General features: G+C 38.4%; 1 protein-coding gene across 1 annotated transcript in view; it reads right to left on the bottom strand.

The window, feature by feature from the left end:
* Positions 1–27,842, bottom strand: part of USP40 (ubiquitin specific peptidase 40) — a 43,859-nt gene that overhangs the window by 1,751 nt on the left and 14,266 nt on the right. The window contains exons 5-31 of the mRNA XM_063430029.1: positions 27,102–27,266; positions 26,335–26,481; positions 23,993–24,136; positions 23,136–23,264; positions 22,765–22,845; positions 22,029–22,139; positions 20,073–20,355; positions 18,970–19,051; positions 18,651–18,822; positions 18,043–18,127; positions 17,706–17,776; positions 15,976–16,277; positions 15,719–15,833; positions 15,099–15,156; positions 14,548–14,601; positions 13,993–14,081; positions 13,221–13,307; positions 13,026–13,062; positions 10,176–10,243; positions 8,825–8,899; positions 7,426–7,531; positions 6,965–7,059; positions 6,422–6,540; positions 6,063–6,128; positions 5,749–5,959; positions 4,887–4,982; positions 4,716–4,810 (exon numbers count right to left, since the gene is read on the bottom strand). Coding sequence (XP_063286099.1) covers positions 4,716–4,810; positions 4,887–4,982; positions 5,749–5,959; positions 6,063–6,128; positions 6,422–6,540; positions 6,965–7,059; positions 7,426–7,531; positions 8,825–8,899; positions 10,176–10,243; positions 13,026–13,062; positions 13,221–13,307; positions 13,993–14,081; positions 14,548–14,601; positions 15,099–15,156; positions 15,719–15,833; positions 15,976–16,277; positions 17,706–17,776; positions 18,043–18,127; positions 18,651–18,822; positions 18,970–19,051; positions 20,073–20,355; positions 22,029–22,139; positions 22,765–22,845; positions 23,136–23,264; positions 23,993–24,136; positions 26,335–26,481; positions 27,102–27,266 — 3,143 coding nt within the window. The remainder of the gene's footprint in view (positions 1–4,715; positions 4,811–4,886; positions 4,983–5,748; positions 5,960–6,062; positions 6,129–6,421; positions 6,541–6,964; positions 7,060–7,425; positions 7,532–8,824; positions 8,900–10,175; positions 10,244–13,025; positions 13,063–13,220; positions 13,308–13,992; positions 14,082–14,547; positions 14,602–15,098; positions 15,157–15,718; positions 15,834–15,975; positions 16,278–17,705; positions 17,777–18,042; positions 18,128–18,650; positions 18,823–18,969; positions 19,052–20,072; positions 20,356–22,028; positions 22,140–22,764; positions 22,846–23,135; positions 23,265–23,992; positions 24,137–26,334; positions 26,482–27,101; positions 27,267–27,842) is intronic.

The following is a 27,842-nucleotide window of genomic DNA, read 5'->3' on the forward strand; positions in this document are numbered from 1 at the left end:
CCTATTAATATATAGTCTCTCAGCCACAGACCCCCACTTTGCTCCTACCACTAACGGGTACTTGCTGTGTAGTAGATTAAGAACAAAAATGCTGTGGTACTTCATATATCTTGCATCCTAGCTTTGTATATGCCTCAATAATTTTGCTAATTAATCTTGTTACCGTGCCAACACATTAAGTTTAAATCGTTACCTGTCTTATGCCTGCATCTATTTCTACTCCAGTGACTTCTAAATAGACAAACACGACTAGCCTGTGTATTATTATATTTAAAAACTGTGCCACTTTCTCATGCCATGTATATGTTCTACATTGATATCATTGCTTGCTTCTGCTGTCGTGGCATCGTAAGCCTTTGTGTTATCTTATGCACAGAAAAAAAAAAACCCCAAAAAAACACAAATTCCATTCTTTAAAAAAAATTTTTTAAATAATCGATCGTGAGGTTTCTTTTTTGAGTGATGATGCTTAACGTCTAAGTGGTTCTGAAACCATTTTTGATTCATCAACCACCCCAGTTGGCTCTGGTAATATAACTGGATCACAAAGAAAGCATTCCTCATTTGATTCAACTGATCAATACAGGTGACAACAGCGGTAATATGGCCACAAAAAAATGGAAAAGGTAGTCAAGGAGGAGGAGGTGGTTTCAGAATGCAACCTCAGACGAACATTCCCTAGAAAGATAAGAGAACTGAAGAAAGTAGGAGGAATGCGAGTAACCTCTCGTCTGAAATACTCATTATCATGTGGCCTAACCTTTATCCCTAGCACAGATTTTAATGTTTTTGAGACTCCTATTAAACAAGTGTATAAGAGATCTCAAAGTGAAAAAGTGTTTTGCTTCTATAAAACCTCAGGTTGATTTAAGTTAAAGGATCACTATAGTAGTAATGTAAGTAACCGTATAGTAATGTAAGTAATCGTAGGTTAAAACCGTCGACGTCAGCTCCCGAGTGGGGCGGAATGCGCATGTGTGGCAAGAGCCGTGAGCGCATTCAAACGGGCCATAGGAAAGCATTTTTCAATGCTTTCCTATGGACATTCTGCATGCTGGTGCGAATCCAGCGTCGCAGAAGAGACTCTAGCGGCTGTCTGGAAGTTTCTCTGAAACGGCTATGTTTACATCTGAAGGGTTTAAACCTGGGGGACCTGGGACCCAGACCAACTTAATGGAGCTGAAATGGTCTCGGTGACTATAGTGTCCCTTTAAGAAAGGGTGTTGAGGAAGGTGAATCAGAAAAGCAGATAAATAAAAAAAATGCAAGGAAGGGGATGAGGAGGTAAAAATCTGTATACCCTGAACTTATGGAGGATATTTGCTATTTGACAGATCTTGGAGATCTTTATGAGGAAGGTGAAACAATAGAAGAATCTATGATCAACTCCACCTTCGTGAGGGATGTAGTACAACATGAGTTTCTGAAACATGTGGAAAAAGATCTGGTAGATTTGAAGAAAAAAAAAAATAAAAAGAGAGTCAGGACCATATAATTAAGTTAAAACAAGGAAAAACAAGCACTGATTAAATCTTAGAAAGAAAAAAAATGTGGTCATCAAGCAGTCAGATAAAGGTGGAATTATTGTCCTTGTGGATGCTTCTAAATATAGGACAGAATCCCTAAGACAACTGAATTCACACACTTATGTCAGATTGCTCGGTGACCCAACAAATCAGTTTTAGAAGATTATTTCACAATTGGCAACTTTAAAAAAAAAAAAAAAAAAGTGAACATTATAAACAAAAGCCCACCATGCCCATTTCCTATCACCTGCCCATGGTGCATAAATCCTCCGTAGAGCCCCCAGGCCATCCCATCATATCTTGGATAGGTTCCCTAAAGGAAGGTCTCTCTGAGTGGCTGGATTATCAACTCCAACCAATAATATAGAAGTCCAAATGTTTTTTGAGGGATAAACCTTTGTATAAACCTTTTTGTTGTATGTGCTGGTGTGTGTCTGTGTATCAAGGTGTGTGTATCTGTGTTTGTATTTGCCAGTGTGTGTATCTGTGTGTCAGATACACCAACACTGGCACATAGTGGCACACAGATACACACAAACTGGCAGATACACACACAGTGACACATACACACCTTGATACACACATTGGCAGATACACACACTGACACAGGTACACATACACATGTTTAACTTACCTTTTTCCTTCCTTCAGGCTGCTAGCGGAGGATGGTGTGCCAGGTCGGCAGCTGCTCACTCCCTGCTGTGCTCCCTCTCCTTCCAGCCGGCGCGCTGTCTGTGAGGAAGTGCTGTTCCTCCTCCCAGCATCCCATACAACAGGGGTCCAGTCGCAGTCTTAGACACCCACGGCGCCTGACCGGACCCCTTTAACGATTCCCATTGGGTGGCCTTAAATGGCAAATCGCAGTGGAACCCAATTTTGTTCTAGCAGAACCCTAGAGTTCCGCGGAACACCAATTGGAAAACGCTGCTATAGGAGACAGGAGAGTTATATGAGATTAAGGGCAGATATTTGCCCTCTGCTGCATACCTTTACAATGATCCCCGTGGGCTCTATATAAGAATTCTTTGAAAAGCAAGCAAAGGATTTAAGTAGTTGTTTAACACGAAGGCGTTATTCCAACTACCACATAAATAGAGGACATGAGATAGCGAAATCTAAAGATAGATTCCTATTATTTCACCAACTCAATTTCATAAAATTGGATAAGCCAAATAGAGGGAGGTGGGGAAAAGAAAAACAGTCAATTAGGAATGGTGAATACAAAGAATCAGTGTTTTTACTTCAGTTTTTCTCTTTCCCCCCTCACAACTTTCTACAAAGCTTATATTTTTACAATGTTAAAATGTAGATAGTTCATTAAGTATCAATCTAGAGAAAGAAGTGGATAAATTATACATAGTTTCTACTTTTAGCCCTAATGCTTTGCAATAGTGTTTGTACGTTATTCGATCCTAGTCTAGGACCTTAAAGGGACACTATAGTCACCTGAACAACTTTAGCTTAATGAAGCAGTTTTGGTGTATAGAACATGCCCCTGCAGCCTCACTGCTCAATCCTCTACCACTTAGGAGTTAAATCCCTTTGTTTATGAACCCTAGTCACACCTCCCTGCATGTGACTTGCACAGCCTTCCATAAACACTTCCTGTAAAGAGAGCCCTATTTAGGCTTTCTTTATTGCAAGTTCTGTTTAATTAAGATTTTCTTATCCCCTGCTATGTTAATAGCTTGTTAGACCCTGCAAGAGCCTCCTGTATGTGATTAAAGTTCAATTTAGAGATTGAGATACAATTATTTAAGGTAAATTACATCTGTTTGAAAGTGAAACCAGTTTTTTTTCATGCAGGCTCTGTCAATCATAGCTAGGGGAGGTGTGGCTAGGGCTGCATAAATGATCTATACACTAAAACTGCTTCATTTAGCTAAAGTAATTTAGGTGACTATAGTGTTCCTTTAAACAGCAGCAGATTGAATATAATGCAGAGATTAACTGGATAGATGGCATTAGTATTCTTTTTTGAAAAATTGTAGAATTAGGTTAAGCCACCTTATTGTTAATAGTAAAGCGATTTGTGATAGGAAGAGTTAATTACTTTGAAACACGTTACCTTATGGTTCCTGTGTCTAACAGCAAGAGGGTTCCTGTTCGGTGTTTGTTCTTTTTCACAGCTATGCCCTCTCTCTTTCCAATCCTTTTTATATCACAATTTATGTGTTTTGTTTTTTTTTATTGCTAAGGAAACGTCTCTTGCTAGACGCGAAACATGTTCTGAGCACTGATTTTTTTTGGTTTGTTTAGTAGTTCTCACCTCCTTCCCCCTTTCTGTATCTTTCTGTATCTTTGGATTTGACTCCCCTAACACATTTCTTTCTTCTTGAGCATTTATGCCTTGTGTACAATTTTGTTCTACAATAAACAAGCAATTGCAAGAAAACGCTGCTGATTTCCTTGGAATTCTTCTAGAGTGCTCTAAAACACCTTTTTTTCTTTAATTGGACTGACTTTGGAACAAAGTTTGCCAGCACAAAAACATCAGTATACATAGGCTATTGAACAGGGAGTATGTTCTTCATTATAATATTTGTTCTCTCCTTAAATGCACACATATCATTGGGGAAACCATACTTCATTTGTTTCATTACACTGAAAATACCCTTCAGTCTAAAATTAAACTGCTAAATCATTCAAGCCAACATAAAGAATGTACTGCACTTGGATGATTTTGTTTCCCCCACAGAATATAATAGATTGCATGGATTGCAACAGGTTTGTCAATGTGATCTGCATTAATTAATTAATTGTAAGTATATATTCAATGTATTCATTTGTGAAGAAAAAAAAGTATTACATTAAATGTCAGCATTTTCTGTAAAAAAAATATTGTAATTAAATAAAAAAAAAATTTAATTAAAAAGCCTTGCCTTAAAGCAAAGTCTAGAGATATTTTTTATGAAAAGGTGCTGAAAAAAAATAAATCAGTCAGCAGGGATCCCATGTTGTGTAATCCTTTAAAAAGTATAGAAATATGTAAGGCTCTGTTAAAGGGGATAACGCAAAACCATTTAAGTGTACACAGAAACACCCATCAATACAATCATAATCTGCATTAATTATGCGTTAATCAATCAGATCAGCTAAAATAAACAAAACTCCAGCCTATCTACAGCTAGTGACACATGATCTTTATAGGACGTCAAAAAAAAGAAATATAGTGTTATTAATGCATACCTGTTGATTTTCTCATTCAAGACCTGCTTATGCTTTTCCTTTGCAATGTGGTCATTCTCAGAAATGAAGTCCATCCGGTTGTCCAGAAGAAGGTTCTGAAAGAGACAGACAGTTGAGGTGTGACACTGTATCATCGACCACCACTTTACAATGTAGCCACCAGTTACCTACCTTCACTCCAATTGTGTCTCCATCCTTCAAGTGATAGGGTGCCCCCTGCAGGTTCTCAGGCTTCTTTTTTTTCCTCTTCTTTGAGACTTGTTGGGTCTGAAAAAAAATATTGGTGATAGGTCTAAAAACTAGGTATTGCCGAATAAAACCGGCGTAAACAGGTTGAAAGAAAATCGGGATCATCAGCGATAATAAGTATGCAATATTAACAGAGTTATTCACTAAAGTGAGAATTGTTGGGAATTCAAAGTACTTTTTATTTTATTTTAATTTAAAGGGAATTGAAAGACCAAATAACTAGACTGGAAGTTAGCTATGCTTCCAGTTCAGCTACTTTGGTCTTAAATTGAAACTAACCTCAAATTCACTATGAATGTCTAACTTTGGTGAATAACTTTGAAAATGTAAGAAACTAGGTTAGTAGAGACCGCTTTCAGAGATTTTCAGTGCACTATAGAGTCCTGCATCAAGTAGTTCACAGAAAATTGAAACAAAAAATTGACACTGAAAAGTGTCATAATAACACAAAAATATACCGTATTAATTGTTTTATACTTACAATCATTTTTCTAAAAATATATTTGGAGATTGTGACTAAGTATAGGAGAAATAACATATTTATTTATTTTAAACAGGCTAAATTGCCAAATCTATACAATAAGAATTGTACAGGACACTGGACTTATCTATGGTATTATTTATTTTGCCATTTCTGCATCTTATGTAACTAAATGGTCCATTTATTAATACTCTTTAATTTTGAAATTCCAATAAACTTTAATTGAAGAAGAAAAAAAAAAAAGAAAAAAAGAAGAATGCTCAGTTTTGATACCCAGGAACCACCTCTAAAACAAGGTCTCACCCAGCTTGATATTGGGAGCCATTCATGTTTTTCTGGAAGATACTTTGCGATCTCCACCTTGTCCACTGGCAATGAACAATGGTTGGCAATCCTTTGACGTAGGGCATGGGCAGTGCAGCCATGTGAGATATCCCACGCAATATCCACAGGGGGAAAGTAACGCAGCTCCCCTGGGACAGATAGCTGGACTCTCAGAAGTAGATCGTGGGTGCTTCAATGCGAGACAGAAGAAAAAAACAATTCAATGCAGACAGCTATGTGGATTTTTCAAGCACATTAAAATACTCTCATAAGTATTTTACTGTAACACTTACCCCAAAAACTCCTCGTCTTGCAGTGTTTCCACACACAGTATGGTCCTGTTCCCTAGGTTATAGTCACTAAACAGAGAGATAAAGATCACATAGTGGGATCATAAACACCAAGAAAATAATGTAGCAGAATATAATAATGCCCCTTATTTAAGACTCTCTTTGTTTGTATGTACATATATAGTATGTTTCTGGAAGTACATGCAGTTATGTTGATATATTTTTTGGCTACAAAATGAATTCAAATGATTTAAAAAGACATCTTTGACACACTGTCTACATTCTGATTATATTTCTTTCCATTGTATAGAACAATGAGATGGCAATTCTATCACAGTATTTGTAAGATGGATATTGCGTACCTGATCCGCAGATTAGGTGAGCGCAGGATTTTTACTAAGTGTTTGTTCTCCAATGTCCAAATACGAAGAAACTCCGGTGAAGGGATCCCGAATGCCTCAAAGATTGGCAATGTCATAATCTATTAATCAAAGAGGTCACATTGAATAAACAACCTTCAGAGAACAGTAAGGATAACCATTAATAAACAAAGTGAAGTCCTTTGAAAATGTTGTCCTAAGCAGCTTTGTATTCAGAGACCGCCTTTACCCCGTTTTTTTTTTTTTTAAATTAATATTTTTAAACAGTGTGATAGTTTTGGAGACATTGGCATTACTAGTTACAGACAAATTCACCCTTTATATTTCCAAGTCTTTACAGCAAAATCTGCTGACTTCTATTTCTGCTACTAGAAGCATACAACTTCCATATATATATGGTGGGATATGTTTAATGGGAGGTCAAGAGGCATACTGTTTATGATAACCTTCCTTCACTGTACAAAAAGTCCTGAAATAAGGAAAGTCTGTGGACTAAGTATAAGAGTGTGAGATAGTAATACCAACCTGCATTTTTAGATCCTGGAGAAAATGTTCTCCAGATATTTCTATGTTACCCACAAAGCAAAAGTCAGATTTGGCAATGTCATCCAACTGAGAATCTGAAAAGGATCATAAGAGGTGGAAAAAAGCATTAATAAGGGTGAAAATCCAAGCAGAAACACAGAAATAAATATGGAGAAAAAGAAATGACAGTGGTGCAGAGTATTGATTAAAATAATTTACAAAAATTGGAGTTCAGTATTGATGGCACCTAGCATAAAAACACAGGCTTTGAAAGCATGCAAATGTTATCTAGCCCATTTCTTATAAATCAAAACATGAAGACTCCATTCGTGATTTTTTTTGTGTATTCATTCGTGTCTAGGCCAAGGATTTTTCTTTTTCTCTATCAGTTCTCTATCAGTTTCTATGTCTGCTAGAAGGCTACCAATACGTATCCATAACGCTCTATATAAAGTATTTACCTCCAGAGGGGGAAGCTTGCAGAGCTGCCAAGTGAGAGGTAACATGATTTATTGGATCCTGATGTGCATGTGGATGATAAAGCCAGACTTGCAGCTTCAGGAAACCCTTAAACAAGAGATGTTCATCATTAATAATTTCCCAATACCATGTGATTATTAAATGCCAAATGTCATACAATACTTGTTTAAATTGGCAGACAAACAAATATATTATTAACCCCTTCACTACTGAGCACTTTTTGATTAAATAAAACAGAAACATACCATTTATTTGAAGCAAGAGATACATAACTAGCAAATAAACAACAATTTTGTGTACTTTTACTATTTTGTTCAGCCTTTGTACATTTTGGGGGGGAATGAAAAGCTTTATAACGTATAACTATCTTATAATACTTCACACAGGGTCTGAAATTTTAGTATAAAAGCAAAAATATAATTTTTCTCACATAGTCGGTGTGACAAACATTTGTAAACACAAATGTTCAAATAGCCTGCTTATAGATACTTGTAAGGACCCAGAAGGAATTACTCCCTATAGAATGTAAGCTCGTTTGAGCAGGGTCTTCTTCAAGCTATCCTGTAAGTTTTCTTGTAACTGTCCTATTTGTAGTTAAATTTTCCCTCTCATAATATTGTTAAGCGCTACAGAATCTGTTGGCGCTATATAAATGGCAATAATAATAATACTAGCGGTACAACTTACTAAAAAGGCAAAAGATGTAAAAATAATGTCTGCATTTCACAATAATGCTCACATGCGCTAAATGCAGTTAAATCACACATTTCTAAAATAAAGGTATTAAACTATTATAGCAATCTTTATCAATCTCTGGAATGGAATGCTAACAGTGAAATAATAAAGGACATTCATTCCTCCCCTCTCTGACTCTAGGAATGATAAGACCCAATGAAACTTCATTTACTGTTGGAAAGCAGGCAGAGAGCTATTTTCAGCACACATGCAGTTATTAAATTAGTGACCAGTGGCTTCTGGCAGAGAAATTTGTTCCTCTACAGGTTGGTAATCATTCCTTGAATATAAATGAAGGTAGAATGTTAATACTCAATTTTTCGATTGAAGTTGTTAAGAAATGGATAATTATGAATCTAAACTAGAAGGTCATTGGTCTCATTCTGTGTAAACTGAATTTTCGGAGTTTTGGGTCTTTAGCATATATGCAATATAGCAAAGAATTATATATATATATATCTCAGGTAAGAAGGAAGATACCCAGTGGAATGAGCTGGTGTGGATTAGGCTTTAAAAGGAAAGTGATAAATGTAAAGGCTATCACACAGCAATGGATCACTTTTAGACAACAGATGTGATACAGTGTGTCAAGGACGTGATTCTGTGTAACTGATGTGTATTCAGTGTATAAAGTACTTTTCTCACCTTGGGTGGAAGTCTTCCTTCGGTGATTACAAGTGTGTCTCCTGTGCAGATGTTTAGCTCTTTCAGTGTGGACTCCTGAGGGAAGCAAAAAGCAACAAGAGAGAAAAGGGAATATTATTACACATATTAAGGATTTTGAAATGTTTTAGGGTTGATCAATTGTCTAAAAGAGTAAACTTTATACAGAACATAATGTATGTGTTATATGCTCGATATTAACTTTCAAAGTGACAAATGATAGACGAGAGAGTCAGCAAGATTGTATGAGTTCATTTTTATTTAACTGTAAATTACTTTGGTTGGAATCTCAGTCACACCACCCTTTTCAGCAAGTGTCCTTAGGCAAGACAATATAGATCCACGTAGCACAAATCCTCAGAGTGTAAGATCCCTGTTCTATAACTGTAAAGCACTGCGTAATATGTTGGTGCTATATAAATGCTAATATAATGATAGCACACTGAAAGTAATCACAGAAATCCAAAGTAGGAATAGCACTCACCAGTCAGGAAAATGGAAAAACACCATGGTGCCACTCAGATATGGGAAAATAGAAATCCCTCAATATGTTCAAGAATACAAAGTAAAAATCCAACACACAAAGGGTCTTCCGAAGATTCAAACTTTATTTAGGAATAGGCATAGTTTCAGCTCACAAAAGCCATTCTGAAGCCATGTGAGAAAGACTCTTGTGAGCCAAAACGTTGCCTGTTCCACTCTAAATAAACTCTGCATCTTCAAAAGATCCACTTTGTGCCCGAATATTTATTTCTTATTTTTAACACATTGAAAGTAATAGTTATTGCTGTATCTTCCTCCTGTAAGAGGGTCGCATTTAAATACATTTCAAAATGGATACCTTATGCATGGTGTTATAATTCAAAACTATATTAACTTTGCATCAGTTTAAGGAATGTTTTTGCAAATTCCCTGCAGAAAGCAATTATTCCTAATGTGAAGTAAAATGATGTGAAGTTGACTGTAACGCTTTCAAAGCAGGGAAATGTAAACTATTAAATAAAGCTTCGGAATTGACACAACTGAAAACCATGTCAATGAGCCTGGTGTATAAAAATATCAACAATTAAAGAGATGCGTGCCTGAAAGCACAAGGAACAGATCAGAAAATTTAAATACGGTAATAAAGAATTTCATGCTCAGATAAAGTAGATGGGGCTGTATGTTATTGTAAAAAACATTATGAAAAGCCATGAATATCTGACTGTATCATATATATAGATCAGTGGAAAGTGGTGATACATGTAAAATATGTCAGTGGTGAAAGGGAACAAATGTGTGGGACAACAGCAGGAGAAAGCAACATGATAACTTGTACGGAAAGGACGTTTACTTCATCAGTGAGAGGATCTCCAGCTTCGTAACACCAATCCATCTTTCTCAGGTGCCAACCAGTCTCAGCTACAAGAGATGAAACTATTAACAGTAACAGCATCCCCATGATTGAAACTGGTTTAATTGCATATATCACAGCAAAGTTTACACACTTGCTAATTTTCAACCTGCATTCTAAAGGATTGCAAAACAAAATGAAAGCCCGGAGTTTAAATTTGCCCCTGAGAATCTCTGCAGGGGGACTACATATGGAAGCACTCCTAGCTCCTCAAATACATTACTGCTACATTTGTAGGTTAAACTTCATGATGATGGCATTTTAGCAGGGTCCAAACAGACAAAGTACACAATAAGATTCATTGCAGACTGCAATGCCTTCTCATAGTACAACCCGCCGTAACTTACCTGGAATCCTGCCCCAAGGCAGCCTCTTCTCTGCAGTTCGGACCGCCTCTCCTGAGGTCATTGGGCATGGTGATTAAGCTTGTCCAATTAAATGCTTCTCATAGAAGCATCGTGGATTTAAAGCACATGTGCGGTAAATGCTTCTCATAAAGAAGCACTGAATCCAATGCTACTCTCCGAGGAGCATCATAGTACATCAGAATTGGTTCTGAAAGCAGAGGCACCACCTATGGCCTGATAGGGTGGCACAGCCACTGGAAGTGTGTTTATCCCCACACAATGAAAACATTGCCGAATTTCTAAAATGGCAGGGTCACTTTAACGATGTAAGGTCGGCAATGTGTGTTTCAATGTTCTGTTCCACCCTCTCCCCTCCAATCAGTCTCCCAGCAGTCAATCGCTGTGATCAGAGTTAGGTGATCATGGTGGCAGCCCATCACCAAGATCACAGATACAATGTCACAAGCAACAAATTCAAACAAAGAAGAGGCAGAGAGATCATTGCTACAGGGTCCTGAATGTGTTCTGAACTGTTCTAGTGTGTAAATGGGAGGGGAGTTAGTTTTAACCCTTTCACCACGGAACACAGTGTTACTGGTGTGATCAGTCTGATCAGTACAATGGTACTTTCAGTTTTTTGTGGGGCTCTAGATTTCTGTCTTTTTATTTTTTTTAGTTAAGATATTACCCTTTTTGTGATTTTTTTCCCCATTGTTATTTAAAAAAATTTTTTATCACCAAGCGTTCTCTCTGATCAACCTGCCCTTTTCATAATTTTTTTGGCTAGTTTATTTAAAAAAAAGAAAAAAAAAGAAACTAACCTTAAATTATGGCACGTTACTATTAAAATTAAACCAAGGCACACTATTCTAATGTGTGAATCAGTGAGTGAGACATTTAAGATAACGGATAATGACACTCTTTCAGCCTTTAGTATAAAGCCCCTAAATGAGGCATCTTCAAGGAGCACTCAGAACACCCCACTGTAGTTGATAAGTAGGTCTAGGATGCCGGTTGTCTGCTGCATGGCCGTTTTCAGGACTGGCATGTCACCTGTGAAGAGTCTCTGGATGTCCTGGAGCATGGTGTGTAGGATTTGGAGACCCTGCTTAGTTGCAGGTTCTGGGTTGTCAGCTGTTGCTGTGGGCTGCAGTTGTGTGAGACCTCCGGTGGGCTCCATGCCCGAGGGGGAGCCAGTGATGCCACATGGGAGACTCCTGTTGGAGGAGAGGTTTCCGCGGCCGCCATCTTGGCTGTAGTGAGCCGTTAGAGCATGGCTCCGGTGTCCCGCTGTTCATTTGTGGTTCTGGGCGGAGGTTTCTGAGATGCCCATGGAAGGAGAAGTGAGCTCTGCGTGAGGCGACCACAGATCTGCCGATCCCCCGTGGAGGTCCCCGCTCAGGAGGTACTTGAGGTTGCAGTGTGCTGGTGTGTAGTAGGCCCCGTGCCTGTGTTTCAGCTTTGGATGCTTCAGAGAGTATAAGAAGGGAATCGGATGATGCAGCAGGGTGTCCCCGGTATGTATCTGCTGTGTGCGGGGTTGGATGGTGGCGAGGTGCCGAGATATATGGCAGATTTGGTTTAGGGTATTGAAGCGTTTAGAAATGGCGTCTGGTCTGGTCTGGTTCGGAAGTATGGTGTTTAATTGCAGTAAATAGAAATTTGACCAATTTGTGACTAAGCTGCTACTAAAAAATACTGGACATACATATACACAGAAATACAACGGACAAATGCAATGCCATAATGGGGGTAGTTTTTCTGGTCAGGGATGCCATACTGCCTTAAAGGCAGACATAGACCCAGAAAATCAAACTGTTCAGTTTCCATGTATGAATACAGGGACCCATAATTGGCCATGTGACTTCCAAAAACCCAAGCAAACTGTACATGGGTGGTATTGTTGTACTCTTGGAACATTGCATAATACAAATGTGTACGTTTTGTTGCTGTAATACTGAATATGGTTAGTAAAAAAAAAGGTTTTGTTAAATTTGGAAGAAAGGAAATTGTTCACACTTTCTTAGACTTTATTCATATATAAATATTTGATATGAAAAGAAAGCCATATTTGTCCTTAACATAATAATATATAATCAGTGTGGGTGCACTTAATGTGAAAGAGGTAAATGATGGTTGAATAACAAATATATAGCTAAAATTCTAGGTTTTGTTTTGATTCAGGACTTGGACAATTGCCTCAATTCTTAAGGGATTAAATAACAATTGTAACCAAATATAAATAAAACCGAAAACAATTGGTCCAGAATGGTGGACCTTTCGATAAGCAAGAAAAACTAAATTCTGAAGAAAAAACCAAAAACAGATGTGTAATTGTCCATTTTACAAACCGAAGTTACTGTCCTACTGTAGAACATTCTAATGGTTGAACAATTAAACTATTTTTTAATGGATAAGAATCCATTACCTGAATGGGGCTTACCTGATAAACCAGCCTGTTGTAAAATCAGGTCTAGGCTCTAGAGAAAGAAGAAAACTAAAATATGAAATAGGAAGAGTATAAAGAGGATATGAGGGTAAAAGAACAAAGTGCAAAGCAACGATGAGAGAAAGAAAAACAGACGGAAAAAAGGTTGATTAGATGCATAACGCAACAGATTTATTTTGCTGCATATACCTCCTTAACCGTTAGTGTTTCTTCCAGGATAATTTCCTGCTCTTGTCCATCCTTCAGATCATTTCCAAAGATGAAATATAGGAAGAGCTGGAAATACAAAAAAAACAACAACAACAAAAAACTATATTTTACTATTTAAAAGTTTATGATCAGAATCTTTCCACCCATTCTATGACAATCACACTCTATTTTCTTTTAGTCTGACCCTGTTCTCTTAAGTAATTTTTACTAAAAAACGGTATGCTCAACAACAGTCTGAAAACAGACATTGCAGGCACACCACTGGTGATCCAATAATAAATGAGTCTGCTATCAGCAGATGGATATTTATCATATACACAAGCCTTGAGACAAACTTAGAAGGCACAACGGCCACTGCTGGAGCTTCACCGACAGGTAATGGCTAGGATAATGAAGTTTATTGCGAGGCCACAGAACCAAATGACAATGTTTAGAGCCATTTGCCCCCCAATAAACTTTATTATCTTTACAGTTCCTGCTCTAGTAGCACTTCACATACAAAAAAAAAGAAAGGAAAAAAAAAAAAAAAAAATAGGTTTAATCAAAATATGTTGTAGTCAATTACCTGGATTACCAAGTCAAGACAATAAGATGGTTTGCTTTGCAAATATCTCAACTCAACCCCCGACCTTCCCCTAAATTTGGTTGGGCCTAAAACCAAAATGCCTAAAGACAATATGACTATACATACCCTGTTTTTGTCCTGTGCAAAATGGCAACATACTGCTAATATGTACAGATCTGGACTCACCTCATTAAGCTTGGGAGATTTCCCTCTGCACAGCCCTAAAATGCTACCAGGTTTAATCTCTGCCTCCTGAACTGTAACATTCTCTGGCACTGCAAAGGTATAAAACATGAAGCAAAAGGAGATACTTAAGATGTATTTTTCTATAGTAAAGCAGATAAATGTAATCATGCATGGCAACAAATCCTGTACATTTCATGTTGGCCATTTCTGGGAACATTTACATTTTCACATTTAATATTGCAATGAAACTCCAAGCTGGTTCATAAAAGGTGGCACGGATTGGAGACAAAGCATTAAGATTCTATGGTTGCTTTCTACGCTGCATCTCTTAACAATATCTTATTCATTTTTCAGCACCATCGAACATGTTTGCTATAGCATCATGAGAGATGTGGTTTAACAAAGGTGTGCAAGCTACATCTAAATACTAAGCTAAACCTTAACCCCTTAAGAACCAAACTTCTGGAATAAAAGGGAATCAGGACATGTCAGACATGTCATGTGTCCTTTAGGGGTTAAAGTTGATTTCCAGAATCCCCCTTCTAAATGTCTCACCTGGTGGAAGCAATTTTCCATTCTTATGCAATGGTCTCAAACAGATATCATCCACTATGACAAAAAAAAATATATAAATTAATATAAAACAAGAATTTGCTAGCAGAGATATACAGCTAATTTTACATGTTTGCAATTAAATGACTAGTACTTGAAAATAGTCAATACCAACCATATAGATATTCACAATGATAATTCAATTTAAGATTACTTATCAGAGGAGGGACTTAGTCAGTACAGACAAGGCTTCTTATCCCTTCCTGCAGTACTGATCCAGAGCAAATGTGTCATCATAAGATTAATGGTACTTTATGTATATTTGTATGTTTGCCCTATTAATGTTGACAGCCCTATAATCACTCATGATGTAGATTTGGTACTAGCATTCTCACATAATACAAGATACATATAAGTACAATTTGACACTCAAACCTGCTGCTCTTAATCTACACATAATTATATAGAATAGTTTGGGGACATATAGAATGAGAGGAATGTCTATATCTAGGAGAGAGGAAGCAGTGAGAATTTAGAAAGCCTGGCATTCTTACCACACTTTTCCGGTAAATGCAACATTTCAGCAGCCTTACTGCGGATTTTGGAAACAGCCTGAAGATGCAAAACACAGAGTTAGGAAAAGAACAACGTCCCAGGTTGTGTCAATTAACTGTAGCTGCTAATCCTTCAGGTTCACCTAAAACAGAACAGACCCTGCAGCAACTGATGAAGATCAACGTAACACTTGTGGGCATGCATAGAACCTACATGCAGGGCACAACAGCGCAAGTTTAAGATATATGAGGCTTATGTGTAACCCTTCATTTCACATAATCCAACAAAATAGTCCAACATTATTATTTATAGGATTTGTATTTAAGGGAGTTTTGCATAAAGTAAAATTAATAGGCAACATATTTTAGTGTGATAATCAGCAGGAGCATTTCCTCAGTTTCCACGGTGATTGCTCCACTTTTAGAACTTTTCCCTAGAAAGTTTTTTATACAAAAACCCCTGTAGATCACATAAAACAACACTTCCAGTCATTGTCAACCCTACCTTGTCAACTCTCCATTCAATCATTCTTCCCTCCCTTTCACATGCACAGATATCATATATTAGCCTGCCCAGTGATATAAGAAAACGATTTTTGATCACAGTGTATTTAACTCACAGTAGTAGGAGACACAGAAATGTTCACGGTCTTCTTGTTATCTTCTGAATGGTACAAATCCTGTACTTGGAGAAAGTCTGTATTTAAAGAGTTTTCTGTAGCAAATATCAGCTCACTGAAAGACAATTTTGTGGGAAAAGTCTAAAAAGTACAGTATCCATCATATAATAAGTCAACTAATTAAAAAATAATATTCTTGTAAGTATATTGTATTTAAAAAAAAATATTATTGCTAACAAAAAACCAGTAATACTAACTTCTCTTCATCAGAATTCAAAAGGAGTATGGAACTGCCATCTTTAAGTCCCAGCACTTTGAGGGTTTTGTTCATTTCTTCTGAGGCACAAACACTCCACCCACCACCATTGTGTTCTGTAGATGGGAAGCACAGCAATGGCTCTTGTTTGGTGGTACCAGTCAATTTCTCCTGTACATCACTAAGCCGGGAATTAGATGAAAAGACACACTGGTTTTCAGATGTGTCTTGTTGGGTCTTGCGCAAGATAGTGAGTAAAAGGGGTGCATAGTCCTCCCCAGCCTGCACAAACACACCTCCAACCTACAAATAGAATATGTGGGGTCATGAACGACAGGTGACCTGCACAGAAGTAAACAAAAATTTGACCACAAATACCTGATCTAAATTACTTTTCCACTTCAAATATGTTTATATAATGACGACAAGTCTTCTGAAAAAGACAGTCATAAAGGAAACTGATCTATATCATCCTGAGCTATTACAGTAAAATATATACTTAAGATGTTTGCTACATAAAATATCGTGAAAAAATAAATACAAAAATTTGCAGGATTTGATTCTGATTTACACAGAATCTGACTTATTGGATGTGTTTTGCTGGTATTCCCAATGCTTGTCAGTTGCTTGTTTATTGACTGTGATAACTATTTGAAATTCTCCTTTCTAAACATTTTTAAGTTTTCAAAATAAACCCAGTTTACACTGCGAGCTGTGCATATCATGCACATTATCTGGCCATCAGATACTATATTATGTGCAGGAATATATATATGACTGACAAAAGATACAAACAAACATATAATTTATCTTTGTTCTCTGTCCTCAAAAGGGCTATCTTCATATTGTTTATGATGCCAAGGGGTGCCCTGGTCCAGTTACCCGGCAATGGGACACACCATTTAGCAAGGGGTTGCCCCTGCTAACCCCGCGACTCCATAGTGGTCCAGTAAAGCGCTTCTGGCTTCTGCAGAGCTGCAAAAGCAGCTGCGGTCGACATTCATTGGGTCAGCTGACCACTGTCAGCCAATCATTCTATGCAACAAAAGTTTCACAGAACTGATATTAGCCAGCCCAGAACTAGAGTGACCGATAACACCCCTATGAAGTTGCAAGGGGTTTATCGCGCTATGTGCAGCGTTTTTTATAGTGAAACGCTGCACAGACAGAAGCCAGCCACCATGACAACTTCAAATCACTAAAGTGGTCATGTTGCTTGAAGTAACCCTTTACCCACAATATTTAGCTTTCTGCGGTATGTGTTATTTGTACATCTCCTCTTTATGAACTATAACATTTATGTGTCATTAAGCTTTGACTATATATAGATAGTGGAAGTGCACTCAACCCTTCGTCATGGAATCCAGGGTGCTCCAATGGACAAGTCCCAGTACCAAAACGGACCAAATGTAAAATTTTAAATGTAGAAAATAATCAAGGCACTCCAACGAATTCCAAAGCAAAGGCAATTTTATTAGAACCAGGAACCAAACAGCAAAGTTTCGACCCCTTAGGGCCTTTGTCAAGCCAAAGGCCCTAAGGCTTGACAAAGGCACTAAGGGGTCGAAACGTTGCAGTTTGGTTCCTGGTTCTAATAAAATTGCCTTTGCTTTGGAATTCGTTGGAGTGCCTGGATTATTTTCTACATTTAAAATTAAAGCTTTAACTAGACTTTAAATATTTTACTTTTAAGGGTTCAGTATTGAATTCCAAAACAGTTTTCCCACCTACCTGTTCTCCATCCCATACAAAGATGTCTGTTCCATCTTTGACTCCTGCCTTCATCAGGTCCATTTCATCATCTGAGTGGAGGGTAAATCAATGTAAATGATGGAACATGAACAAGAAAAAGATGATCAGGTTAAACTGTGCACGAAAAGAAGGGAACCTGGGGAAACTCTAGTAATAGACGTTAAAAGTGATTTATAGAGAAGTAAAGTAATTCAGTGCTTTATTTTCTTATACATATATCCAAATAACTAAACTAGATGGAACAAAAGTGCACATTATTTTAGGGTCTTTAACTAACTTGTATTAAGCTGCAGTGTAGCTATACAGAATTACTCACCATTTAGATTCTGGAAAACATGCAGACCAGCAGGTAGCGCCTTTGCGATACTCAAAACTTGACCTTCTAATGCGTTATCAAGCAGCTGTGCCAACAACAACATAGATCAGTGATTGAATCAAAGAAAGTAAAAGTGCCGTAACAGGGTTATTCACTAAAGTAATAATTCAAAATGATTTTCAAATTTAAGGTCAAATTAAGGCTTCACTTTGGATTTTCACTTTTGTGAATAACCCTGAAAGTGGTCAGAGTACAAGCAAGCAGAGTACAGGCAAGTAAGTAATGTATTTGACGTCTCACATACACAACAAGTTAAAGTAATTTCAGTAATAAAACCAAACATCATATGCCAAAGGCTTAGAGAAGTAAATGACTTTAACCAATAGGATGCTATTCATATAGGCATATAGAGTACACAACATCATGAAAAGAGCATTAACCTCAGCCGCACACACCTATCCCCTGTAAACACTTCAGAAAAGGAATTGGGGCAAGGGAAAGGGGAAAATGGACACTGTCACAAACAAAGCTTAATAAAAAGAAATGTAATTAATTGAGGGTTCTAAATAGAGTTTGCGTGTGAAATGCAATAATGGTGAGAAAATTACCTCAAAAACTATTTTTTTCAAGTCTCCAACTGTTCTGCGCTGGTCCACGGTGATTTCCAAGATGCTGTCACTGTGGGAAACAGCTGGATGCAGGGCGCCATTATTAAACTGGTAACAAGATGAGAGATGAAGGTGTAGTTCCATGCGATTGGTCTCTGTGTCGGATTCCAGCCTGTACAAGGGAAACGTCAGTACACAATGCATGGAAACGCTTACTGTAATACATAGAGGGCAACTGATGCATGAAGATGGAATGCCATTATACAGGACACAGTGATTGTGTGGAAAACTTAGAGGCCAGAGAAATGTTTGGACCAACCTCTTTTTCTGCAGCTCCTTGTTTGCCAGGTCCATTTCCTGCAAAAGGTAATCAGGCACTCCAAACTGAGCATTGCCAATCGCTACAAAGATAGGATAAATTATAGATTAAAGAATAACTTAAGAACTCTTAATGTACAAAAATAATTGAGCAGTAACTCACCGAGGAGAAATACCAAAACTGAAAGTATGATAGTCAACTTTCACAAGTCACATATACAGTATAGATGAAAATTACTGTTGTGCATTACCTGCATATCTCAAGTTGGACTTTGTCAACTCCCCCTTGGGCACAGAAACTCGAGAAATCATGCTTCTACAACTATCCCAGAGTTCCCAGCTTGAAATGCAAGTGAGCCCAGACAGACAGGCATTGTGTTTGAGAATTCATACTGCATTTCTGCAGATACTCTTAACAATCGATGCATGGGTTGTGATCCAAAAGGACCAGTGACCAGAAACCAACCATGGACTGTGCAGTTTTTACCCTCTGGATCTTGTCAACATGGCAAAAGGTAGTCAGGCACTCAAAACTGAGTGCCTGACTCAGTTTGGAGTTCTGGTCTGGAAGTTGAAGTCTCTCTGAGAGTAAACAGCTAGGTGCCAAATAGTTTGTGGTAAGACCAAACACAGTCAAATTCAAAACAGTATGAATAGAAAATATACTGTATCATCTATATCTAAAAAAAAAATAAAAAAATAATTAAATACCAGGAATTCTGGGATAGCACATGAGTACAGGCAGAATCTTTCTATTGACAAGGATCTGTGGTGGCGGCCATAGGGGAAGCAATATATTTTAACTTTTATTTTTGCAAACAAACTAAAAAGGACTAATGTATTGATTAAACCATCTAACTTAAAATGAACCACACACACAATGTGTGAATAACATACGATTTGCAATAGGTTAGTGAAAAACACACTTTATTTTATGAAGTTTGTGGTGTGACCGTAAAAAGATTATTCATGGACTAGTTATTGTGACCTCTTGCTTCCTAGACACCATAACAAATGTTGTATTTCTTTCTTTTAATAACCAACAAAAGACTATTTTCCAACAAAAGACTTGAAACAAAGCGATTTTTTAGTTTTTACAGTTACCTTCCTGAGGTCTTTGCAGTTGGCTTTTGCGATAAAAGAGCATATAAGCACTTTCCTTTCCTTGAAACTGCTTCTCTATGTCTTTCTCCTGGATTGATTGTACAGTCGAGTCATTGAAATCAAACCAATGGCTCGCATCTTTTTCTGGATTTTTCATTATATCAGTGGTACTTTGATTAGACAAATGTAGATCAGAGTCTTCAGTATCATTTCCACTTTGTGCCAAACCCACTAAGGAACCATCTGAACTAAGCTGGAAGATTTGGCGATGGTTCTGTAAGAACTGTAAAAATAGTGGATTTAGTTTAAATAAAAGAATAAGTACGGTATATAACTTCATTTGTTCATATAGTACAATTAAAATACACACCTGAAGAAATCAAGATTGCAACAATGATTTTACTAGAATACCAAAAGTTGTATACTTCAGCATCCAATTATTTTGTTTGCCTGTCTTGTAACCTCAGCATTTAAGGTTTACAAATAGCTAAGGATAGGAAGAGTCCAGAATGTGGAGCACGTTCTCTACTAGAGAATCAAAAGCTCCTCTAGAAAAACAGCAATAGTTGTTTTTTTTTGTTCAATCTCAGTTTTTTATTGAAAGTTTCTCAATAGTAATACAACATACAGTCATAGTATAAAGGTGGCAATCCATTACAGAAGTAGGGAAATCCTCCCCACTGCAAGCATTACTACTTCCCTGTGGTTCCCAATTTGGGTTTGTAATAAGAGGTACAGGTCTACAGATATCATACGTGTTCAAGGGCGCTGATTACGCTTGGCGTGTCACTTAGGCATGTAACTGCCCTTGTACACGGAACCTGCATGTATATTATACCTGCTAAAATCCTAGTCCCAGGTATGGGATCGTCCGCACTGTTCATGTTCGCCAGTTCCCGGCCCCGTGACCATCACCCGTTTCGCTATTGGGTCTAGTCCTTGGGGCATCGATGCCGAAGCCTTTGGCTAGGCAGTCTTAGAGTAAACCACGGCTACCTGCACCCTACAAACCCATGTGGCCTGGTAGGTGAGAATCTGTGAGGAACCACTTTGAGAGGGAGAGCAAATATATAGTAGATGTCTTAGATCAGAGAGGGAGGGTTGGGAGGAAATAAGAAAGTGTGAGGGGAAAAGGGAGGAAAAAAAATGAAGGGGAATTGTCGCTCCAGTCCTGCCTGCTCTGACCCCCTCCAGGGAGCCCCACAGCCCTGCAGTCTCCTGTCACCTTTATAAACACAACACACTGTCTGTGGCAGGCTTTATGTGTTGTCCAGGTTCTCTAGATCTCCTCATGCTTCTCCAGTCTTCCTTTAGTTGCGGCAACCCTTTCCTCCAGTTGGCGGATCTCATATACTCTGCTGAGCCAGTCTTGGAATGTCGGAGTGTCCTTCCGTTTCCATAAAGTGGGTATTAGAGAGTGTGCTGCAGTTAGCAAGTGTAGAGAGAGGGATTTCTTAAATTTGGATACCTGGAGAGCAGAGCGGTTAAGGAACATATCCGCCGAGTGCCAATTCACACCTTTGTCTGCCACCTTGAACAATAGTTTAAGTAGGTATATGGACACAAAAATGTAAGAGATAAAAAATAGACCACAAATGAACCCTTAATAATAAAGGTAATTTTAGGGACTTATATTCACAAGGGTTTAAGCCCAGGATACCTTCTAGTAGTATCCACCTGACATCTTACTGCCTAGGCATTTTTTGCTTTGGCACATATTCATTCGTTCAGATTTTCATGTTTAGCCGGAAGTTAGAGCTGTGCTAACATAGCATCGCTTTTGAATGTCGAGGGATATTGCTTACTTATTCTCCTTCAGATTTCCCCCAGCAGATTATGATGCTTTTTTCTTTGTGTTATCTTGCATGACACTTCAGTACCATTTGCCTTGCCCTTATCTGTCAAGAGAATGTTTTATATCCTTTTACACAATTCTACACTATGCTTTATAATTACCTTGCGGATGCTTCCATGTTGCTTCCGATACATCTTACTCCAGGATGTTCCTGTGTGTTCCAACAGTTTCTGTCCCAGCTGATCCACTTGAATCATTTTATCTACTCCATCCTAGGGCAGAGGAAAGGATTAGAGCAGGCTTCCCCAAACTCCGGCCCTCCAGATGTTGCTGAACTACAACTCCCATGATTCTATAAATGAAACAGATAGGCTGAGAATCATGGGAGTTGTAGTTCAGCAACATCTGGAGGGCCAGAGTTTGGGGAAGCCTGGATTAGAGCATTATAATGAAATTAGAGTTTGCATGGCAAAGTATTTAAAACATTAAATCATCTTCAAATAGAAAATACTAAACAAAAACAAACAAAAAAAATATGGATATGTTCTTTCGGTGACTCATGTAAATAATCTTTGAATGAGCCTCCAATTGTGACACACTAAGTCGAACCGCTACCTTTAAACGCTGCAGAGAAATAGTCCCTGCTGGTAAAGTACCAAAGAAAGCAATTATTCCATCATGGGTCTTTAAGAAAAGGACATTCATGATAGAAGAATTCTGTCATTGGGGGTTAAGATACAGGGTGCATATGGAGGAAAACTGCAGAAATACAAACAAACATGACTGTGCTGCTTTAAGAATGTGATTGTTGGATGAAGGATGTCTCTTAGAAGAATGTACAGGTTGGACCCATATTACTACTACAACGTAAATGCTATATTGTTGTTGTTTATTTACCGCTGCTATGATGGAAGCAAGTGTGACAGCAGGAGATTCATACTCATTATCAGCATCCTTAACCAAGTTTTTCACTTCTTCCTGTGAATGAACATATAGATTCAATAGAGTTTTAGAAGACAAAAGTGCACAAAATCTAAACAAATTAAGAATGTGGGGAGCATCTACGCCACAAATAACATCTGAAATTAACAAAATTACAAGAGTTTTAAGCTAGTGAATGTAATGTCACCAGCACAATATAAGTGACACTTTATTGCAAAACGTCAAGGTTCCTAAGAACATTTTGTCAGTAATGAATGGAGGCACTTAGCCAACATATGCATCTTTTTGCACATTTCCTAAGGCTCATCATCCATGGACAAGCTTACCTGACAGTCCCAGTGGCCCAGTTCATCCACATCTCTGATGTAAACATGATAATGGCCCCCATAGCAGCCGCCCTTGTGTATGATAACAGAAAATAGCTCATATGTGCACACAGGGTCTTCTATGTGATTCTACAAATGAAGAGAAAAAATTGGTCAGTTATCAGCATAAACATGAGTCAAGAACGATTTTAAACTAAACTACATTCTGTATTTGTTTTATGGACAAGGTAAGGTGTCACCCTATACACCTTTTGATTGCAACGCCTTTAAAGCCATGAGCTGACCATAGGTTCACTTTCATGTCAGTTTACCCATTTATATAGCCTTGTTTTTACTATCTTGGCAGACTACGCTATGAGGTTAACTTGTACTTCTTATTTATAAGGTACCCGTACATCATGGAACACTATACAAGGCGGCCAAGAACTACCTTAAAAGGTCCCGCCATTTGTTGTGCCTCTGAACCATGTGTCTTCTTCTTCTAAGCTGCTTAATTTATATAATGATTATCTACGCTAGTAGTGTTTCTATTTCTTTTTATACAGCTTATTTTATGCATTCACCAGTTATGGACGACAAGTGTTGTCTGTTTGTTCTTGAACAACTCTGAAATAGTGCTCCTACATCTCATTTTGTGGTGTTTGCATTTTGTTGAGTGTATCATTTATGGGGAAAAACACACGTGTTTAAGATCCTAAGAGAATACACATGTATCATACAATCACTTCACTTACTTTGGTCATTTAAAAAGAAGGGTTGGTAAACAAAAAACGCCCACTTTATACAAAGTAAACTCAGAGTTTCACAAGTGAGCATAATGCATAGAAACAAAAAAAAAGCAAAGAAATAGCTCAAACCTGCTCACAAAAGGGCCGGATGTTGAGATGCGTGGGGAAAGTGTAGCGGGATGTCTCCTTATAACGTTCACACTTTGTAAAATCAAAGTTAAATCTCAGCAGAGATAGAGTGAGGAAGGGTGGAAGCTTTCCCAGTTTGGCAGACTGTGGGAGAAAGAAAGAGTTAAATGAACACTATTGGGCTCAGAAATACACTACTTAGTTGTCTGGCCACCAATTGCCCCCTTAAATAGATTAAAAACTTACCACACCCCCGCTCCGATTCCCTGGCTGAGATCATCAGAATTGACGATCTCAGTCAATCAAGTGCTTTCCTATGGGCAAGAGGCGGAGCGGGTGGGCAGAGCCAAACACCTCGCTGGCCAAGCAGCATCTCCACATATAAGATAACAAGAACTGTTAGTACCTCTAGTGGCCATCTGAGTGACTGCCACTACAGGTGTTACTAGGCAGTAATGTAAACACTGCCTTTTCTCTGAAAAGACAGTGTTTATCGCAAAACGCCTTCAGGGACTGACTACACTCACCAGAACAACTATATTAAGCTGTAGTTCTGATGATCATAGTATCCCTTTAAGGGACAGGCTGCAAAACATCAGCATGGTGAACAGTTTACTGCATAACAGCTAGAAATGTAATTATTGATTTAGAATGTTCCTGAAACTGAAATGTTCATTCCACATACATAATTTTAAATCATAGACTACTGAATTTTTTAAATGTTTTTAAAGCAAAAATAGAAGTACAAAAAATAAAATGTGTACATATAGGTAAAAGTGCTTGTAACAAACCGACAAGTAGGGCAAGTGAAGAATGTAAAATGTAATTGTATGCATACTCTATTGGTAGGTTTATCTTAAAGGAATGTCAGGAAACATGTTAAAGAGGACACAAACTCGAGGGCCACCAAGGGCTTAACCCGAAGACATCGTCCACATGGCCGCGGGGACGGCCACCCTAGAAGACGGTAGACCATCAGGTCCCCACGTTACTCCCGCCATGCGAAGGACTCGGCTCATAGAGAAGCCAGGGTCCGTGGTTCAGAGATGTCGGCCTTCATCCCGGCCTGGGGCTGGAGGGAGGACGTACCTCGCCCCCGACGAACTGCCTCCTCTGTACTCGCTCCTGCAACAAGAGCAAATGGCCGAACACTGGGCCCAGGGCGAGGGCGCACCCCAAAGGAAGCTTGTTACCAGATTGCGTGTAGAGTCAGAGCGACCTACACGCCATCTCAGCGCAGATCTGGAGTCGGCTGAACCCGAATCGCACTGAAGGTCGCGGCTAGGATAAAGCGCCCGAGTACGGGGAGAAGGTCCTGGTACCATCACATGGACACTCAGTACATAAACTGTACCTTTCGCTTAACAGTTATCTCCCTTTAGTTCTGAATGCTCTTACACATACCTACATCACAACCATGCTACCTAGAACTTAAAATGGAAAACAAAAAGTGGGCACAGACCCTCTGGGGACTAACCCCACCACGACATGCTCCAAAGCAACCTAACTCGCACTCACATGCACTCTCCCTTAGACAAAACCCTGCTACCTGCACCCCTTACTAGGTCAAGCATCATGCCTTACTAATTCCCTCTTGATAGTAAATGGAATACAGTCACTGCGGTAAACTTTGTAGTCTATATTGAGCCTAACTGTACAATGTACACAAGCAACATGCATTAGGTCTGGTCTACTCCATTCATAAAGCATCTTAACAACACCACGATTAGATGCCTAATACAGTTACTGTTCAATCTTTACTTAACCAAAAATGTGATGCCTAATACTGTTACTGATCAATCTTTACTTAACCAAAAAACAATGTGCAAATTCCATCATGTACCTCAATGAATATAATACGTTAGAGGATTGCCGTTGGGGTACGTCATAAACTAATGTTATCTGCAATTGCACTGAAAAAAAAAAAAAAGAGGACACAAACTGAGAAAGGGGAAGGAGAGAGACATGGCAGGCTTGGAAGCTTGTGGGGCAACTACTGAGCAGCAGTAGAGTTAGAAGAAAGTATAGTCCAGGGATCTCATGTTATATATAAATAAACCAGAATGCCATTCTCTGATGCTCTGAAGTTGTTTCAAGGTCTGTGTATGCAATATCTTCAGAATAAACAGGCCCATTCTAACATTTTGCAATAAACATCCGAGTTGCATTACAAATTTTGTGAGCCAATTTAAAGATACACATAATTTAAAATGTATGCTTTCTGTCCAGTTGTTCATTTACAAATTCTATAAGCCCTTGGTTGCCTGAGGTTCACAGGAGTTGGCATTTCAAAGCAGATGAATGGCAGATTGCCTATAACTGATGCACTACAATAAACATACCTTAGCAGCTGCTACAAGTTTATCACAGGATCCACATCGATACAGATTATCCCCTTCGAAGATTTCCTCCTCAACGTACATGTTATATAAAGATTCCTCCAAGCTGCACACGTCCTTCACTGCAACAGTTAAATCAAGAAAATCTTCCTGCATAGAAAGGTGCGTAGACAGAATTATTCAGAAGAGAAGCATCGCAGAAGAATGTAAATTAAGTTCAAATTTGATAACTTCTGTATATGCTGACAATATTACCACAGAGATTGTTATAATCATCTTCATATAAATGTTTTCTTCAATAGCATAGTTGTGCTTTATAAAAATACACAAATTAATTTTAGTGGAAATTTATGTAAGTGCCAGATAAAACATAAAAATGTGACACATGGTTATCATGAGGGTCAGATGTAGCAACACTCCTACAGAATTTGTCATACAGAAAAACTTGTATACTCTGAGTATGTAATATAAAAGTGAGATTTCCAAATATATGAACTGGCAGTTATTACAATCTATATGAGTTATATATTGTTTATAGTTTCACAATATTCTCTGAATCCCCAGATGTTGTGGAACTATAACTCCCATGATGCTTTGCAAGTCTTTAAAATGCCATTAGATGGACAAAGCATCATGGACGCTGTAGTTTTAAAACATCTGGGGATCTGCCTTGTGGGCACCCCTGTTTTAGAGTGTGCCTCTATGATCAGTTGCATATTTCTTCTCTTTCCGCCACTTCTCAAAATATGACCTATCCATTCAAGTCTTACCTGCCGCTTACTGATGTAGCCACATTCCTGGCACTTAATTTGATTGACCACAGTGCCGTGATACAAGCTCTTAATAAGATTGTGGCCAGCCGTACCCTCCAGGGAGCTCTCCAAGGCACTGAACAATATTCGATTTAGTTCCTGCACATCATGCTGACCAGTCTCCTGTAAGGAGGAAGAAAAGGGTTAATAGGTGTAGAGATAAGAGAGGGATACATATGGATAGTCCTTTGCCTTTCTAGTGATATATTCCAAAAATTGTTTGCCTTAGGAAACACCTTGATTTCAAAAACACTGAGATCCAACCAGATTATTCTAAGATGGAATCAGAAACTTAACCCCTTAACGACGAGTGACGGACGAGGTCCGTCACTCAGGGGAATGCGTTAATGACGAGTGACGGACCTCGTCCGTCACGCGTTAAAATTAACGCCGCGATCGCAGGGTTAATGCTGTTGCTGGGTCCCTCCGAGTCAGGGGCAGACCAGCAGCAGCAAATCCGGATATCCCAGCCCATGTGATCGCTGTGACAGCCAGTCACAGCGGTCACAATGCTGCTGGGATATCTGATCCGCCTCCCTCCACCTCGTGTGGGTTTGTGAAGTGGAGAGAGACGGATCGGTGCTACATTGTGTCCCTGATTTATTGCAGAGTTATACTTAAGTATAAAATTCACTTTTCTGGAGTTAAAAAAAAAATTAACCCTTTCCCTGCTGCTTGATCACTGCTAGCAGTGATCAA

The sequence above is a fragment of the Pelobates fuscus genome, chromosome 8 (assembly GCF_036172605.1).
Source record: "Pelobates fuscus isolate aPelFus1 chromosome 8, aPelFus1.pri, whole genome shotgun sequence".
Taxonomy (NCBI): domain Eukaryota; kingdom Metazoa; phylum Chordata; class Amphibia; order Anura; family Pelobatidae; genus Pelobates; species Pelobates fuscus.